At 36.6% G+C, this 16,151-nt stretch overlaps 1 protein-coding gene across 1 annotated transcript in view; it reads left to right on the forward strand.

The window, feature by feature from the left end:
* The window catches only part of LOC126092401 (serine/threonine-protein phosphatase 2A regulatory subunit B'' subunit gamma-like), a 65,231-nt gene extending 52,620 nt beyond the window's left edge, over window positions 1-12,611 (forward strand). Inside the window, exons 9-10 of the mRNA XM_049907974.1 lie at window positions 1,783-1,910; window positions 12,460-12,611. Coding sequence (XP_049763931.1) covers window positions 1,783-1,910; window positions 12,460-12,571 — 240 coding nt within the window. The 3' untranslated portion in view covers window positions 12,572-12,611. The remainder of the gene's footprint in view (window positions 1-1,782; window positions 1,911-12,459) is intronic.
* Window positions 12,612-16,151: the final 3,540 nt, after the last annotated feature.

A 16,151-nucleotide genomic window follows, 5' to 3' on the forward strand; every position in this document is an offset into this window, starting at 1 on the left:
TTATTATGGGCTTTTCATTGACAGAACTTCTTATATGAACACTTTTAACTCCCTTCACATCAACAGTAACATTTTTGGAATATCAAAATAAATATGTGTATGATTAACATTTCCCATATGGCCAAGATGTAATTGTGACATTTTCTTGGATTTATTGTATGACACTGATACACAATTAGTTTTTCATCAAATATCATGGGCAGTTGCTGAGATACATTGTTCTGCATCATAACATAAGCCTTGTCCCCAAATCATCTTCGCACACCAGCCAGAACTTCCTTTGAATTCCACAGTGCATGCAGTTGGAAAATTATCTGCATTTGGATAATTTCTCGAGTAATCAGGGAGCCTCCATTACATTTCTCTCACACATACTGACCAACCTGCTGGCCCAGTTCATGAAAAATATCCTGCTTCGTTCTCCTGAAAATTTAGTGTGTTCTACTGATGTTCTTCAATTTATTCTTCATCTGACACCACCTATGAGCATTCACTTCAGTGACAGCAAATTTTCTTCCTGCTGCACAGATGTTCATAGCCTCTGCTTCATGAATCACCAAGAACTAAAAATTAGTTGTATTGCATGTGTTGAGCAATTTTGCACTGTGAATTCATAGATCCGCATTTCTTAAGAGTCACAGCTGTATTTTGCATCCACTATTGATTGCTACAATTAACAATTCTTACAGTGCTGACACTATTAGCAAACTGTACGACAACAATATGTTGTCTTCTCTGTCTCCTTGCAGCAGAATTGGCAGAAGTCATACCACTTCGGGTTCACTGTGTTGCAAAGTGAAGCTCCACATTCTAGCCCTGATCGGCCAGCCAGGATCCACCAACCATCATGTCATCCTCTGCCAATGGCATCGTTGGGTGTGGTATGAAGAGGTGTGGGCTCAGCATACCACTCTCCAGATCTCTGTCAGCTTTATTGCCCTTGGAGCCTTGCTTCTCATTTAAGTAGCTCCTCAGTTAGCCTCATGAGGCTGGGTGCACCTCTTATCAGGCCTCCCACCAAGGAAAATCCCTGACAGTACCGGAATTCAAACAAGGGTCCTCTGCATAGCAACCGGACACACTGATCAGTGAGCTTCGGAAACGGACTTAACTGTTTTGCCAAATTTGAAAATCAGTAGTTCTGTAGAGCAGTGACCACCATAGCTCCATCTTTGAAGATCGTGTTTCATTTGTCATTGCGCATTTCAAGTGTTCTGTGCAAACATTTTTGTTAGTATTAATTTGTCTCCTATAGAAACGTATACTATTGTTATATATGTGCCTGATTTTAAAGTCTCTTCAGTTCCAGCTATTGTCGGATTCAGGCAGACTACAGTTCTAAGTGTGGTAGATGGTCATAAAAAGCCAAGATACACAGTACACATTCCCATGGTTGGTAGCACAACAAAATTTGCTGCTCGCTCACTACTCTCCTCCACACATCCATCCTAGTGCTCGGCCAAGCTGATGCCACTGTTCTCCCTCCTATCCTTCTGAACTCTTCAAATTAAATCTGCATGTGACCTCCATTTCCAAAGCTTCACCTGTAAATGTAAGATGATCTCTATTTAAAGTGTTACGCAACACAAAAGCTTTGACCTCAGAACCAATAGATTAATATGTAAATACAAGGTTATCCTGTATTTCGGGGAAAAAACCTCATCTTGAAGTCGGGCGAATGTGGTATTTCACATAAAATCCGAAACATTCCTCTGAAATGTTTGGTGTTTTGTCACACTTGCTTTATTTGTAAATTGAATCTAAGTAACCTTCTTTTTTCAGTCAATACAAGAACAGATGGTAGTACATGGACAAGAGCCTGTCTCATTTGAAGATGTTAGTGATGAAATATTTGACATGGTCAAGCCCACCAATCCAGCTAAAATCACTCTTCAAGATCTAATAAACTGGTAAGTTAATGCTCTGTCAGAGAGAGTTATTAGAGCTGGAATTGAAGCCCGGTATTTATTAAGCATGGAGAAGAAAATTGTCCATGATTTATTTAAAGGAACAATCCTGCCATTTTCCTTAATTGATTTAGCAAAACCACAGAAAACCTCAAGCTGTATGGAGGTTTGAAGCCTGCTCCTTCAAATTTCAGGAAAGTAATTTTAATAATCCTTCCCGCCCTTCGACTGACAGAAATACCTATTAAAATTTACTTTTTACAGTTGACTGAAAACCAATTAGAAAGTCAGCACACACTTTAACAAAAATCATAAATGATGAAAAGTAGACTATGTATCTCAGAAGGTGAAGTTACTAGTCTTCCATAGACTCAATTCATGTTGTAGCAATTACTACACAGTTGATGCTGAATTGGTCTTTACAGCTGTCTTCTCAACAATTAATGACATTCTTGTAATCGGCCCTAAGAAAGTCTCTTGTGGAATTATGGCTCTTCTTTCTGGAAATCTACAGTGAAAGCAAAGTGATGAATCTGTGTGGCTTGTTTAGTTCTAGAAGGAATTTTGTGTTCTGAGACAACCCACAATTATTCAACTAAGTTGAATCCCAGCCTCTGAGGATATAGTCAATTGCACTGTCATATCATTCATGTAACACTCATGCGAGGCTGCTTTCAAAAGCTAAGAAACAACAAGGGTAAGAACATCCTTCCATCATCTTGTTTCAGTGAGATCTAAACACACAATTGTGTTTCTGTCCACAAAACAAAAAAAAGCTCTGAGACTACCAAGTGAAAAACGCAAGCACTCTGTAAAGTACCAGTTGCCCTATATGCACAGTAATGATCACTATATTTGATGAGCATTTTTCCAAGCCCTTTTCCTTCCATTGGCATGTCCCATGGTGCATACATCAAAATGTCTTGAGATTTTTTCCGTAGCTCATCCACTGCTTGATAAAGGCCACCTCTAGTCATGCCCGTATATTGCAGTCTTCAGCTACACACATTCATACTGCTCCTGAATGTTTTGTAATGTTATTTAGGCATGTTTCATTAGATCGTAGGGTTGGTCGTTTCTAATCTCTCTTAATTGAGCAAAAAGATTATATTGCTCACCTACCATCTGTTTGCGTGGATACATGTTCTGCCAACCTCCTTTATCACTTACATTGCAGTTATAGGAATATCTTCCACTCTAGTCTTTTTCCTGATCTATTTGTTAATTTTCTATCTGTTCCCTGATCCATTTCTTTCCTTATGTTGCGTAGAAATTCCCAACATGCATCTCTACAGTGCTCAGTGACCAACCCTCAGTTTCTTAATGGTTTTCACGTCAAAAGATCTTATCTCACTGGCTTTATTTAATAATGGAAACTGTCTGAGCCATTTTGACATTTTTATTTATTTCTGTTCTTGTCCATCTAGTTGTTGTCTGCGACTGCCATAACTTTTTCTATGACTTCATTGTTTTCACAATCTTTTTTTCCATTGTGTTGGTTATTCATTATTTTAGTTTTATTGCAACTGATTTTAGGCGTACTTTCAGACTTGCTGTATTAATTTCTTACAGTTTATGTGCAATATAGACAGTAAGTACAATGTCATGAGAAAAATGCAGATTCCATCAACAAGCATTACTTTTTCATTTTCCAAGTTTGTGAACCTGATATATAAGGAGCAGTCATGTGAAAATGAGGCAGAGGGAAAAAAAGCTGGTAAACTGTTTATTATTTCAAAAGTAATTTCCATAACTGTTAATACATTTATCCCTCTGTGAAACAAGATGGTCAGTGCCTTAATGGAAAAATGTTTGTGGTCGCCTATGGAACCACAATTGTACCCAGACATGCTCCTCTTCTTCCAAAGCAAATCGACAGCCGCAAATGCGTTTATTCAGGGCTCCAAAAATATAGGAAAAACATGGGGAGAGATCAGGAATTTATAGAGGATGTGTAAGGACTTCCCAGTGAAACTTCTATAGCATACTCAAAACAACCTTGGCAGCATGTGGGTGGGTGATTACTTTTGAAATAACAGTTTACTTACTTTTTTCCATCTGTCTCATTTTCATTTGACTGTCCCTTAAAAAAATCTCTTCATATTTTTCCTCTTGCAGTCTGAATTTTTGACCTTGCTGATGAAGGCTAAGGAAGGCTGTAGCATTGTTTTGCTTCAGATGTTTTCCTCTGAATTAGATCAGTTACAGCATTGTTCCAGTATTCAGGAATCGTCTTCTTCAACAGCTTTTGTAGTACTTGGCTCCAGCTTAATCCAGTTTTAATCAAGCATTATTACTTTCAGGTGCCCTTCTTTCCTTCATACCTTGACTGATTTCTTGTGCTACTTCTGAAATCAGTATTTTAGTTGTTAACCATCTGTGTTTTTAATTCATCATGTGAACTAAATGAACATTTAAAGAAATCTCAAAACACTTGTATACAGTGATCTGTGTATTAGTAATTACTTGTCCAATAAAATAATAGTGTATACACAAGAAGTGTCTCTGTTGTTTTCTTCTTCATTCTCATTGTTTTCAGATGTTCATTTTGCCAAATTTTTGTTGTTTTTTTTCTCATCCTTTCAGAGATATTTTTGTATTTTTTGTTTAATTTAGTACATACTACAATATTCTTATTGTCATTTGCGTAAAACTTTTTTTGCATTCCCAATAATTTCCTTGAGTTTTATATAGACTAGGCACACGGCCTTAAAAGAAATGTGGTGATGATCTTGTAAGCTTTTTAACAATTACATATTTCAGCCTCAGGTAACTCAAATGGTATCATTACTGGTTTCAACTTTTTGCCAAATCGTATGATGATTAGAATAGATTGCATAGTAACATGTCAGTTGAACAGGCCTGGAGAGGCACCTCCCTGGGCCTGTTCAGTTGTCGAGTTATTCAAATCTTCTGATGATGACTTGGTAATAAGTTCGTTACAGTAACCTGAGGCTCAGATATAAAATTTAAAATCTCTCACCTTCTCATTAATAGTTGCCTTATTCTATTTGAGATTTTATTTTTGTGTTAAATAATTGTTCCTTCTGCCTGTATCCATATAACATTGCTAATTTGTACTCTGCATCTTTATTACGACTGTGTGACCTCATGAAATTATAAAACAGCTTTGCATGTTTACGTCTTATATATTTCCTTTGTTGTGTGATAAAATGTAGTCAATTTCATTTTTAATTCCATTTGCTCTTTGCAAAGTCCATTTTTAATTTGCTTCCTTCTGAACAATGCATTAAGAATGAACATGTTTTCTTTTTGACAAATTTCACTGCTGTTTGACCTGAATTGTTTTTGTTTTATGCTAAATTTCTCATTGGGAAATCAATCTTTAATTTTGTAGTACTTTAGTATTATATATTAAACCTCCTCACTAATGTCTTATAGTGATGTTTGATGTCATTTATTAGCTTGAGTAACTGTTTACAGAAATCTTCTACCTCGTCATCAGAACATGAGCATGTTCATGTATAGACTAAAGTGATTTTCATAGTCCACCTCTGTAGATAAGTGGTCAATGTGCCTAACTGCTGTGCAGGGGACCTGTTTGACTCTGAGCCAAGTCAGAAATTTTATCCACTTGAGGGCTGGGTGTTGTGTTATTCTTATCAGTATGTAATAATTGAAGGGGTGAGAAAGATATAATCCAAAGCCACAAAATGTAAATTTTTCAGAAGAGCATTTTAAAACTAAATCCATGAATCATATTTCAACTTTTCTGGGTATCCTACAAAAGTAGTTTATTTCTCCAATGTGTTAATATACAGAGTGATTATAATTAAAGTTAAACTTTCAAACCGCTATAGAAATAACACCACTGGTCAGAATGAGATCAAATTTCAAAAGAATATTATCACAGAAGGGGGGAAAACGAATGACGGAAGAAAAATTAATAGTCACAAAATGTAACAATAGATGGCACTGTAAGCAACATAATTTAATAGTGGTCAATTACAAATGACAAATGTATCGTACAACAATGCCTAAGGTGTACATTTGACATTAAACAAACTGTACTCCTCAGTGTGCATGGGTGTACAGGTGTGATGCTGTTAGTAACATAAACCCATCCACCACGGCAAGGTCATATCACATCGGATGGGAAAAGTCGGTTGTCAATTGTCCTGAGGTGAAAACCACATAAAAAGCATCAATCAAAATCAAATCAGATTATTAATTTCTGTGCGACTGGTGCAAAACATGTTCAATATGCTGTCCACTGTTTTTTGCAATGGGTTGAAACAGAGAAACAGCACGTTCCACAACTGATCGAAGTGTTTTCAGGGTCATGTTCCACAATGTGTGCCTTCAATGCAGCTAAGTTTGCTGAACACATCATCTCTCATATAGCCCCACAGCCAGAAGTCACACGGTTTAAGATCTTGTGATAAGGACAGCCAGGCTGTAGGGGAATTGCAGCTGATAATTCTAGCATTTTCGAAATGGTGCTTCAGCAGCTGCTTAACTGGATTTGCAATCTGTGGATATGTGCCATCTTGCATAAAAATGATCACATCCATGCTGTTGGAGAGCTGGAATGACTTGGTTGTGCTAAAGACACTCATAGTGCTGACCAATGATGGTTCAGTTAACAGGACCGGAAGCACCTGTCTCTTCAAAAAAACACAGGCATATGATAATGATGCTGTAAGCCTGCACCACGCAGTGACCTTTTCAGGATGAAATGGTGCTGGGTGATTTGCATGTGGATTTTCCATTGCCCATATTCAACAATTCTGTGCATTGACATATCTTTACTGATGGAAGTGGGCTTCGTCTGACCACAAAATCTTCCACGGCCAATCATTGTCCACTTCCTTGAGAGTAAGAAATTCTAAAGCAAAGGTCTCTCTTGCTGGCAGGTCAACAGGAAGCAACTCTTGCACATGGGGAATTTTGAATGGATAGCGAAGAAGGATGTTTCGTAGGATTTTAATCACCGTGCTGACGGGTATGTCCAATGTTCGGGCAATTCTCCGTGCACTACACATTTGCACACCACCACTCATCTCCTACTGCATTGCTGTGGCCACTGCTTCCACTGACGTCGAATTAATTTGTTTCCTCCCTCTACTAGGTTGCACACCAAAAGAACCCATCTTTCCGAATTTCCAAATCATTTTCTCCAGACCCACAGCAGTCATCGGATAAATGCCTTTTTTCAAACACTTCAGTGTCCAGAACTTCTGCAGATTGACGTGTGCACAGTCATCATTCTTGTAATACAGCTTTACAAGGAGAGCGCGATCCTGCACTGAGACAATCACGGCTAACATTGCAGAGAGGAAAAGCTGTGTATCCACTTGTTTATACCAACTTCAATGGGTTGTAAGCATGACAAGTGTTTTCATTTACATGTTCTGATACATACGGCACCATTGACACTTTTTTTCCGCTTGTGCCATACATTTTCTCCCTTCTCCAATAACATTCCATTGTAATTTGATGTCATTCTGACCAATGGTGTTATTTGTACAGTGTGCAGCATTATATCGTGAACAAACTTAAACATTATTAACAAAAAAATATTTTATCCCTTGGGTGAAATACCATTGGGCTTTGGCCTGTCTCATACTAAATGAATACAAGGTTTACAAAAATTTGAACATCAACATACTACAGAACGTATAATGATAGCGACTACAATATTTCAAACAATATAGCCAATATCTATCAACCTCTGTGTCATTTTCATCATTTTCTTCCTTTGTTTCACTCAGACTCTTGAAGTATCCATTCGAAACATCTGGTGTAAATGGCATCAATGACATAACATCTTTGAGTTCTTTGTCGCAAATTGGAATGGGTTTTAAGTATTTCCTAGATAGCTCGAACAGATTAAGCTCCTGTAGTGTTCATCCTTTTCTAGTGATATTTACAGTTCTGAATTCTTCAATATCAGTGTACTGATACTTCACTTTTAAATGTGAGGCATTCCTTCATCAAAACAAAAAGCTGTCACTTAAGAAAATCAGAACTGAGATCCATAATCATGTTTGTCCTTCTTTGCAATATTTATCTGCAAAGATATCAGATCTATAAAGTCTGTTTGCTTCATTTTAACAGCTGAAAATGGCTTATTCTTGCACGATTCTCTAATGACTGTAATCCAATCATCAGGGGTGTACACAGTGGAGTGTCTGTTCTTAATGTGCTTCTCAATTCAATTGAAATCTCTATCACAGGGCAATTGTGTGTGTCCAATTTGTTGAAACCAGTGTTCAACGACATAAATTTTCCTGAACGCACTAGTGATCTGTCTAGTGCAACAGTTGTCCAGTTTTTGCCTTGGCCTCTGCAGTTATCGCTTATAATGTGAAGAATGTTTGCTTGAGACTTTTTTATTTCTAGGAATTTTACTGGACAGCTTCCTGTCTCATCAGATCCACACTTTGCTTCGTCTTCACTGCACACAAACATATGTCCCCTTTCAGAACCACAATCATGAATAGCAAAATTATACGTCCACAACTTCCTCTTATAGAATGCAGGTGCGGACGTCAGCCTGGGTGTTGGAAAAAATTGTTGTGGATCAAAGGTTATTGCAAGATGTTCCTCAGGATTTTCCCTAGCTAACTTGGAAAACTGTGTAACAATATTTTGTCCAGCACATCCTTTGGCATGACATAGCTCCCTTTCAATTTTTAATCTTCTAATCACATCTTAAGAGTTGGTCAATTGCGCATTTTTTATTTGAATTTGAAATTCATCACATGCATGACACATGTCTGAACATGGCAATTTAAAACCAATATTAAATTTGTAGTTAAAAATATCTCAAAATTTCGAAACTTTTACTTGTGGTGCACTATTTTCTTCGCAATATTTCAAACAATGTTCTTGAGATGATGAAGAAATCAACATATTATGGTCGAAGTACACTTTATTAGTTTTCTGTGTGTGGCTGTAATGACTGGCTTACTTAGGTATATTATTTATGAATTTTTGATCCGTCTGAACTGCTTCTGGTGAAATTTTCCTTGATGGATTCCCTATTTTTCCTGGAAACAAAATTAATAATAGTAATTTTAAAGGGAAATGCCCAGATAAGAGAAATTTAGTGAATTTATGTTTGAAAATTATACTTAAAGAAAAATGCTGGATAAATAAGCAGAACAGAGCAAAATTGTGGTTTTTCTGGGAAGCAACATTAAATTAATCTTTAAATACCACTTCTGTCTTTTAGAGAAGTAGAGTATCCATCAGACAATTGTTTTTGTAAGTTCTTAAGGCGTCCTTGATTGTTCTGAAGCCCATGCACACTTAAAAATGCTTCTCTGCATACCAAAATATTACAGCCATTAACCTTAACCTGGTACAAAAAAAGTAACTATTCACCGCGAAACTGCGCTATTCCTTTTCTTTTGAGTACCTAAAAAGGTAAAATATATTAATCAAAATAATAATATTTTATGTATAAAAAATACATGATATAAAAAATTAATTTCAGATTTTCATTAATCATAGTTACCTCCTTTGCACTTGTTTCATCTTAATATTGCTCAGAAGATAATTATTTTGGCAATTGAAATCACCCAATTCCAGGACTATACATTTTAGCACCAGCAGTTTGTCCTGTTTTATCAGATATGTACTCTCTGGCAGAATTTCTCTGACATTTACATTTTTCCCTTTCCCAATTGCACATATTTCTTCTTTTTTTCTGCGTTCAGGTTCTTTAGCAGGAAATACTCCGGGAGACCTTTTACGTCCGTCAGCATCCTAAGCCAAATAAAGTATTCAGAATGAGAAAGACCAAAGCCACTTTAACACATATAACATACCTTAATATATTATACAAATAGCTTTATAATATTAAAATTATTACTAATTATGTGTAATTAATAGGAGAAGTGTAAATTGTTCGTGATTAACACATACATATTTTAATTAGCAAGTATATAATAGTTATAATTACTCAATAATATTTTATGGTGATACAGTCCTAAGCCTCAATTTTTAAATGTTTAAAAAAGTAAGTATTTTCAACTTTCCATGTCATTTTTGGATGAATATTCATCAGAGGGACACTAACCGCTTCCACTGGATGAGTAATCCATCAGAACTGGCCATTTCTGTCTCAGAATCTTCTTTTTTGGTTATGCATGGAAATAACCTCTTCTTTGCCAGTGCCATTTTACTGTGGCTTTGAATTGTGACACACACACACACACACACTCGAAAAGACTACTTCCTCACTGTATGAGAACACCAAGTGTGAACTGCTCTGCTATCTAGTGAGTGAAAGCTAGAATATTTTCGCAGTAGCTTCCTCTGGTGAGTAGTTCAACTAACACAAGAAACGTATTTTAAGATGAGTTTGGCTTTGGACTATATCATTCTCACCCCTTTAATTGTCAATGCTCAAGTCGCCGAAGTGGCATCGTATAAAAGGACTTAGCGGTAGGCAACAGACCAACCCCAGATTTGGTATCCCAACCAAAAATGCCCTATGATCACTTTCCCTACAACATGGTTTTCTGCTGTACCTGAGTTTCCTCTGTACAGGAAAGCCTACACCTAAATTTCTTCTGTCATAGAATACATTATCTGATTTTAATTATGTCCTGGCTTTATGTATTTGTGCATTCTTATTATAATGAGACACACGTACAGAAATAACTGGACATGTCTCTTGGCATGATACTGCTGTTTGGGAAAACATTTAAGTAGCATATAGCACTTTTTGTTTTAGTATATGTTAGTCAGACAGCTGTATGATCATTAAACCAAATTCCCAAACTTCACTTGATCAGCCATATCAGTACAAGTATCCAAAAATTATGGGTCACACTTCATTAGGTATTTCTGTACTACCTTCCCACACCATGGACAGTTGTGTCCATTGCTGAACATTTCCCTCAACCTCTGTCACATCCTTTCTAATCACTTTAAACAAGATTTATGCCCAGAATTAAATTTCCCCTTCGAAGGACATACATTCACATAGTCATGGCTCAATCTTTTTACAGAGTACTTCATCGATTGTGAAGGTGAGCTTTTTGAAGCACCTGAATTCCTTTACACATGTAATATATTGTGTATTCCATTTCTCTAATGGCTAACCACATAAGCAGTAGAATGATATCTTGCAGGAATAGGAATAATTGTAGAAAAGTTAAACAATATACAGAGGAAGAGTACAAGAGAACAGGGTAATCTGGTATAGTTAAAACATTGGCACTCTCATTCAGAAGGTGGAGTTCGCAAATCCCCATATTACTATCTGTATTTAGGGTTTCTTTGGGTTCCTTAAATTTCTTAAGGAAAATTCTGATATGGTTCCTGTGAATAGGACAGGATGGAATTGCCCCTCATCCTTGTGCAGTGAGTTATATCCTCTCTAAAAACTTCTTCACCAATGGTGACTTTAATCCTGGTCTTCCTTTCTTTCTTTTACCAAGAAATAATAGCTGCAGCAAAACAGCTGAAGAGCTGATTCTGCTCCAGAATTTTAAGAACGTTTCCGTGTTTTGAAAGATGTTTCCAAATGGTATCTACATCGTGTAGCCGGAAACATGTTTTGAAAACTTGTCTCAAGCTGCATGTTTTGGCGTGTAATTTGTGGTTGTAGCATGCTGGAAAAATAGCTCGATTACCTTGTACCCAGATACCAATTTCAATTTTTTGGCAAGTTTTTACTTGTTGTTACATGTCTGTGACTTTTTTTAGGATCTGATGAAATTCATTACCACAAATTATTGTATAGACATTGTGTTGTACATTTAAATTCCTTCACTTATACAGATTTTATACACTATTGGTGAGGATTATGATTTTTAATCGTATATGCCAATTACATATGTATTTGCTTATTTTTGGCGGGTTTAATGTTTTTCTCGATTCTTCATTTTCCTCAGTTTATTAGTTTCTGAGTATGGACCCTACAAAAATGTAAAATAGATGTTTCACTCTACTTACAAAAGTCCTGAAACTACATAAACACCAAACTCATTGTACAGACTATACATTACATTAAAAATGAATGCCTTGTATCTTATGAATTACCTCCTAACTGTTGCAGCCTTTTATCTTGTATGTTCAAGTCAAAAATGCAAAATGTACTAATGTAACATAAAATGTGTCAACTCACCAAGTTTTGTTTGTGAAAATTACATTTACTTCCCTCCAGTAGTGTAGTAGAGCATCTTTTGAATCTAAGTTTACCACTTCATTTTGTAAACCAAGCACCTTTTCTATAACAAGGATTCAGATTTCATAGAGTGTATGAACCTTGTAACTCTGTTACTCATCCTATAAATAATGATTTCTGCAAACCATTTAATTCAGTTGATTGCCTGATTTGATCTCTCTCTAAAGCAATGACATGTATCATAAGAGTGCTGATTATTTTCAAAGACCATACTACTGAAGCTTACAAATTACTGTATTTCTCCTCTTGATCATATACTTATTGCATTGAGTTCACTCATTTACCACTCATTATCTACATGAAATATAAACAAACTTTGCTAATCTTTTATTGCTGATAATATTCTAAAGTAGTAAATGATATTTTTCTTCTTCCTTTATGCAGTGGTCAAGGTGATACAGTAGTAAGCATCCTGATAGATTTGAATGATTTCTGGACATATGAGAACAGGGAAGCCATATCTACTGATACTAATGAGGCATCTGCAGAAGTGTAATTTGCTGTGAGATAACATTATAATTATTTTATAAATTATTTTATTACTTTTTATTATTAAAAAATACATGCCTTATTGTGAGATTTTGATATGGAAATGAAAAAAACACACAAACAAATGAAGCTCAAAGTAATGAGTCCTATGTTGTTTAATATCACTGTATTTAAAATTCTAAAAATACTCATGTACAAAAACAAGTGAAAATTGTGTTAAAATTTCATATTTTTAAAGCTCTTGCATAGGTTGGTTATGATGTCACAGAGCCAAAAATCTAAGAACGCTTTTAAGTGAATTACATGCATACAAGCAAACACCAACACAGATTACTGTGTCACAATCTTTATAGTAGTCTCTTGACTCCCTTCTTGCCTGTTTTCCATCTGTGTTACACATCTTACTGTACAGTAGGCATTTGAAAAATAAAGTGAATATTTGTTTTTGGAAAGAATATTTTTTATTTGACTATATCAATGTTATCCCTACACAATAGTCCCCATTAGATATTGTAAGTTATGACATTGCTTTTTCCAGTCCCCAAAACACTTTCAGAACTTGTTCTTTGGAATAGCTTTCTCACTCTGCAATGAGGTTTTAAACTGACCTGTGCCTGTAAAATGACAGTCCTGTAATGGTTTCTTTTCAGCAACAAAAGAGTTACTTGGTGCCACATCTGTCAAATATGAAGGCTGTGGTATCATTTGAGCATTGCTTATGGTCAAAAAATCATGAACAAACTAGTGGCCTTCCAGAACTCTGATATGCTGATCCCAAGCCCAGGGCTGCCTTATGAAAGTGAGGAGGAGGGGGAGGAGCAACCACCTCTTAAAAACAGGGCTCACCTGGCCCATGTGATAATACCCTTTAAGTGATCCAAGACAGGATAACAATGAGTACTTCAATGGTAGTGAGGTCAGAAAGAATGGATCTTGGAACAGCAGAACTAGTGGAAGAAGCAACTCAAAGAAAAAAATCTAGTGTGTGTGACTTGCAACAAGCAACAACATCTGTTCACCAGAGGTATGGCTGTAAACATTGTCCTCTGAGCTAACAATCACTAGAATTGTCTTCAGGGAACTAGCAGTCAACAGTGGATATGCACTTTGTATCAGATTTTACCCTTGTAAGTAACCAGTCTTCCATTTCCAAGGAAATGAAAACTAGGCATTTGGATTCTTGGGACCTGCAAAAGACTGCAAAGGATAAGTCAGAGCATTCTGAAACCCAAAAAATCAACCACAGCAAAATAAATTACCTACCCACTTTAATATAAATTCGCTCTTAAAAACAGAGAAACTTTAAACTTTAATAAACGTTCTTAAAGCAAAAAATGCACTGTAAGAAACAAGATTTACTGATGGTTATCCCTTTGATTCAGGAGGATTTGGGATATTTAAGGGAAAACCAAAGAAAATAACTATGAACACTGTACCTCATTTTGGAACATGTTTCATTGCAAACAACACATTAAACTAAATAATAGAGTTTAAATCAGTTAATGAAAGATTTCTGTGCTAACATGCAAATTATCGAAGTAAGTTTGCACTATTTTAAATATACATGCACCAACAAAAGAGAAAAATAGAACTCAGAATGAGCAGACAGAAAATTTTTGACAAAATTTGTCAAACCTTCTAGGTCTCATTACATAGGAAAACACAGTAATACTGCTAGAAGACTTTAACGTACAAACTGACAAAGAACGTCAACACACAGCCATAGTAGGAAAATTTTCTGCACATAAAAGAACCAACACAAATAGAGAAAGACTCATAAGTCTGTGCAAACAGATGGTGCTAAAATGTATATTCTTCAAAAAAACTTTTCTAGAAAACAAACTAAAAGGGTATCATGAAATACGATTTGTGCTGAAAAACAACTCTGTCATATTGCTATAAGTAAACACTCTTAACTGGAGGCTGAAATTAGCCTGTAACAATGCCATAGCACACTTCTAAAGTTCTTTGGTTCATCAAAACTTGGTGAAAAAGACACTCGTTCTAAATTTGATCAAATGATTTGTAGAATAAAGGTAAATTCACACTTGTTTTTGATGAGACAGCACATCAGCGCCATCTGATTTGTAGATGAATAGATCCACAGGGTCATCACAAGTCAGTAAAGACACTATGTCTGAATATTTATTCTTTATTTATTTTCAGTTAAACTGGCACATGTAACGAAAGATAACAATCGATTTTACGCCAAGAAAGCTCATTTGCACACAATTTTTCATAACAAGACATACACTATGTGATCAAATGTAGGCAGACAACTGGCTGAAAATTACTCACAAGTTTGTGGCACCCTCCATTGGTTATGCTGAAATTCAGTATGGTGTTGGCCTACCCTTAGCCTTGACGACAGCTTCCACTATCACAGGCATACATTCAGTCAGGTGCTGGAAGGTTTCTTGGGGAATAGCAGCCCATTCGTCATGGAATGTTGCACTGAGGAGAGGTATCAATGACTGTCAATGAGGCCAGGCATGAAGTCGGTGTTCCAAAATCTCCCAAAGGTGTTCTATAGGATTCAGGTCAGGAATCTGTGCAGGCGAGTCCATTACAGGGATGTTACTGTCATATAACCACTCCGCCACAGGCCGTGCATTATGAACAAGTGCTCGATCGTGTTGAAAGATGCAGTCACCATCCCCAAATTGCTCTTCAACAGTGGGAAGCAAGAAGGTGCTTAAAACATCAATGTAGGCCTATGCTGTGATAGTGCCATGCAAAACAACAAGGTGTGCAAGCCCTCTTTATGAAAAACACGACCACACCCTAACACCACCGCCTCCGAATTTTACTGCTGGCACTACACATGTTGGCAGATGACGTTCACTGGGCATTCGCCATACCACCACCCTCCCATCACATCGCCACATTGTGTACTGTGATTCGTCACTCCACACAATGTTTTTCCACTGTTCAATCGTCCAATGTTTACGCTCCTTACACGAAGCTTGGCATCGTTTGGCATTTACCGGCATGATGTGTGGTTTACGAGCAGCCGCTTGACCATGAAATCCGTGTTTTCTCACCTCCCGCCTAACTGTCATAGTATTTGCAGTGGATCCTGATGTTGTTGTTGTTGTTGTTGTTGTTGTTGTTGTGGTCTTCAGTCCTGAGACTGGTTTGATGCAGCTCTCCATGCTACTCTATCCTGTGCAAGCTTCTTCATCTCCCAGTACCTACTGCAACTTACATCCTTCTGAATCTGCTAGTGTATTCATCTCTTGGTCTCCCTCTGCCATTTTTACCCTCCACGCTGCCCTCCAATACTAAACTGGTGATCGCTTGATGCCTCAGAACATGTCCTACCAACCGATCCCTTCTTCTAGTCAAGTTGTGCCACAAACTTCTCTTATTCCCAATCCTATTCAATACTTCCTCATTAGTTATGTGATCTACCCATCTAATCTTCAGCATTCTTCTGTAGCACCACATTTCCAAAGCTTCTATTCTCTTCTTGTCTAAACTATTTATTGTCCAAGTTTCATTTCCATACATGGCTACACTACATACAAATACTTTCACAAACAACTTCCTGACATTTAAATCTATACTCGATGTTAATAAATTTT

This window comes from Schistocerca cancellata, chromosome 7 (genome assembly GCF_023864275.1).
Source record: "Schistocerca cancellata isolate TAMUIC-IGC-003103 chromosome 7, iqSchCanc2.1, whole genome shotgun sequence".
Classification (NCBI taxonomy): Eukaryota; Metazoa; Arthropoda; class Insecta; order Orthoptera; family Acrididae; genus Schistocerca; species Schistocerca cancellata.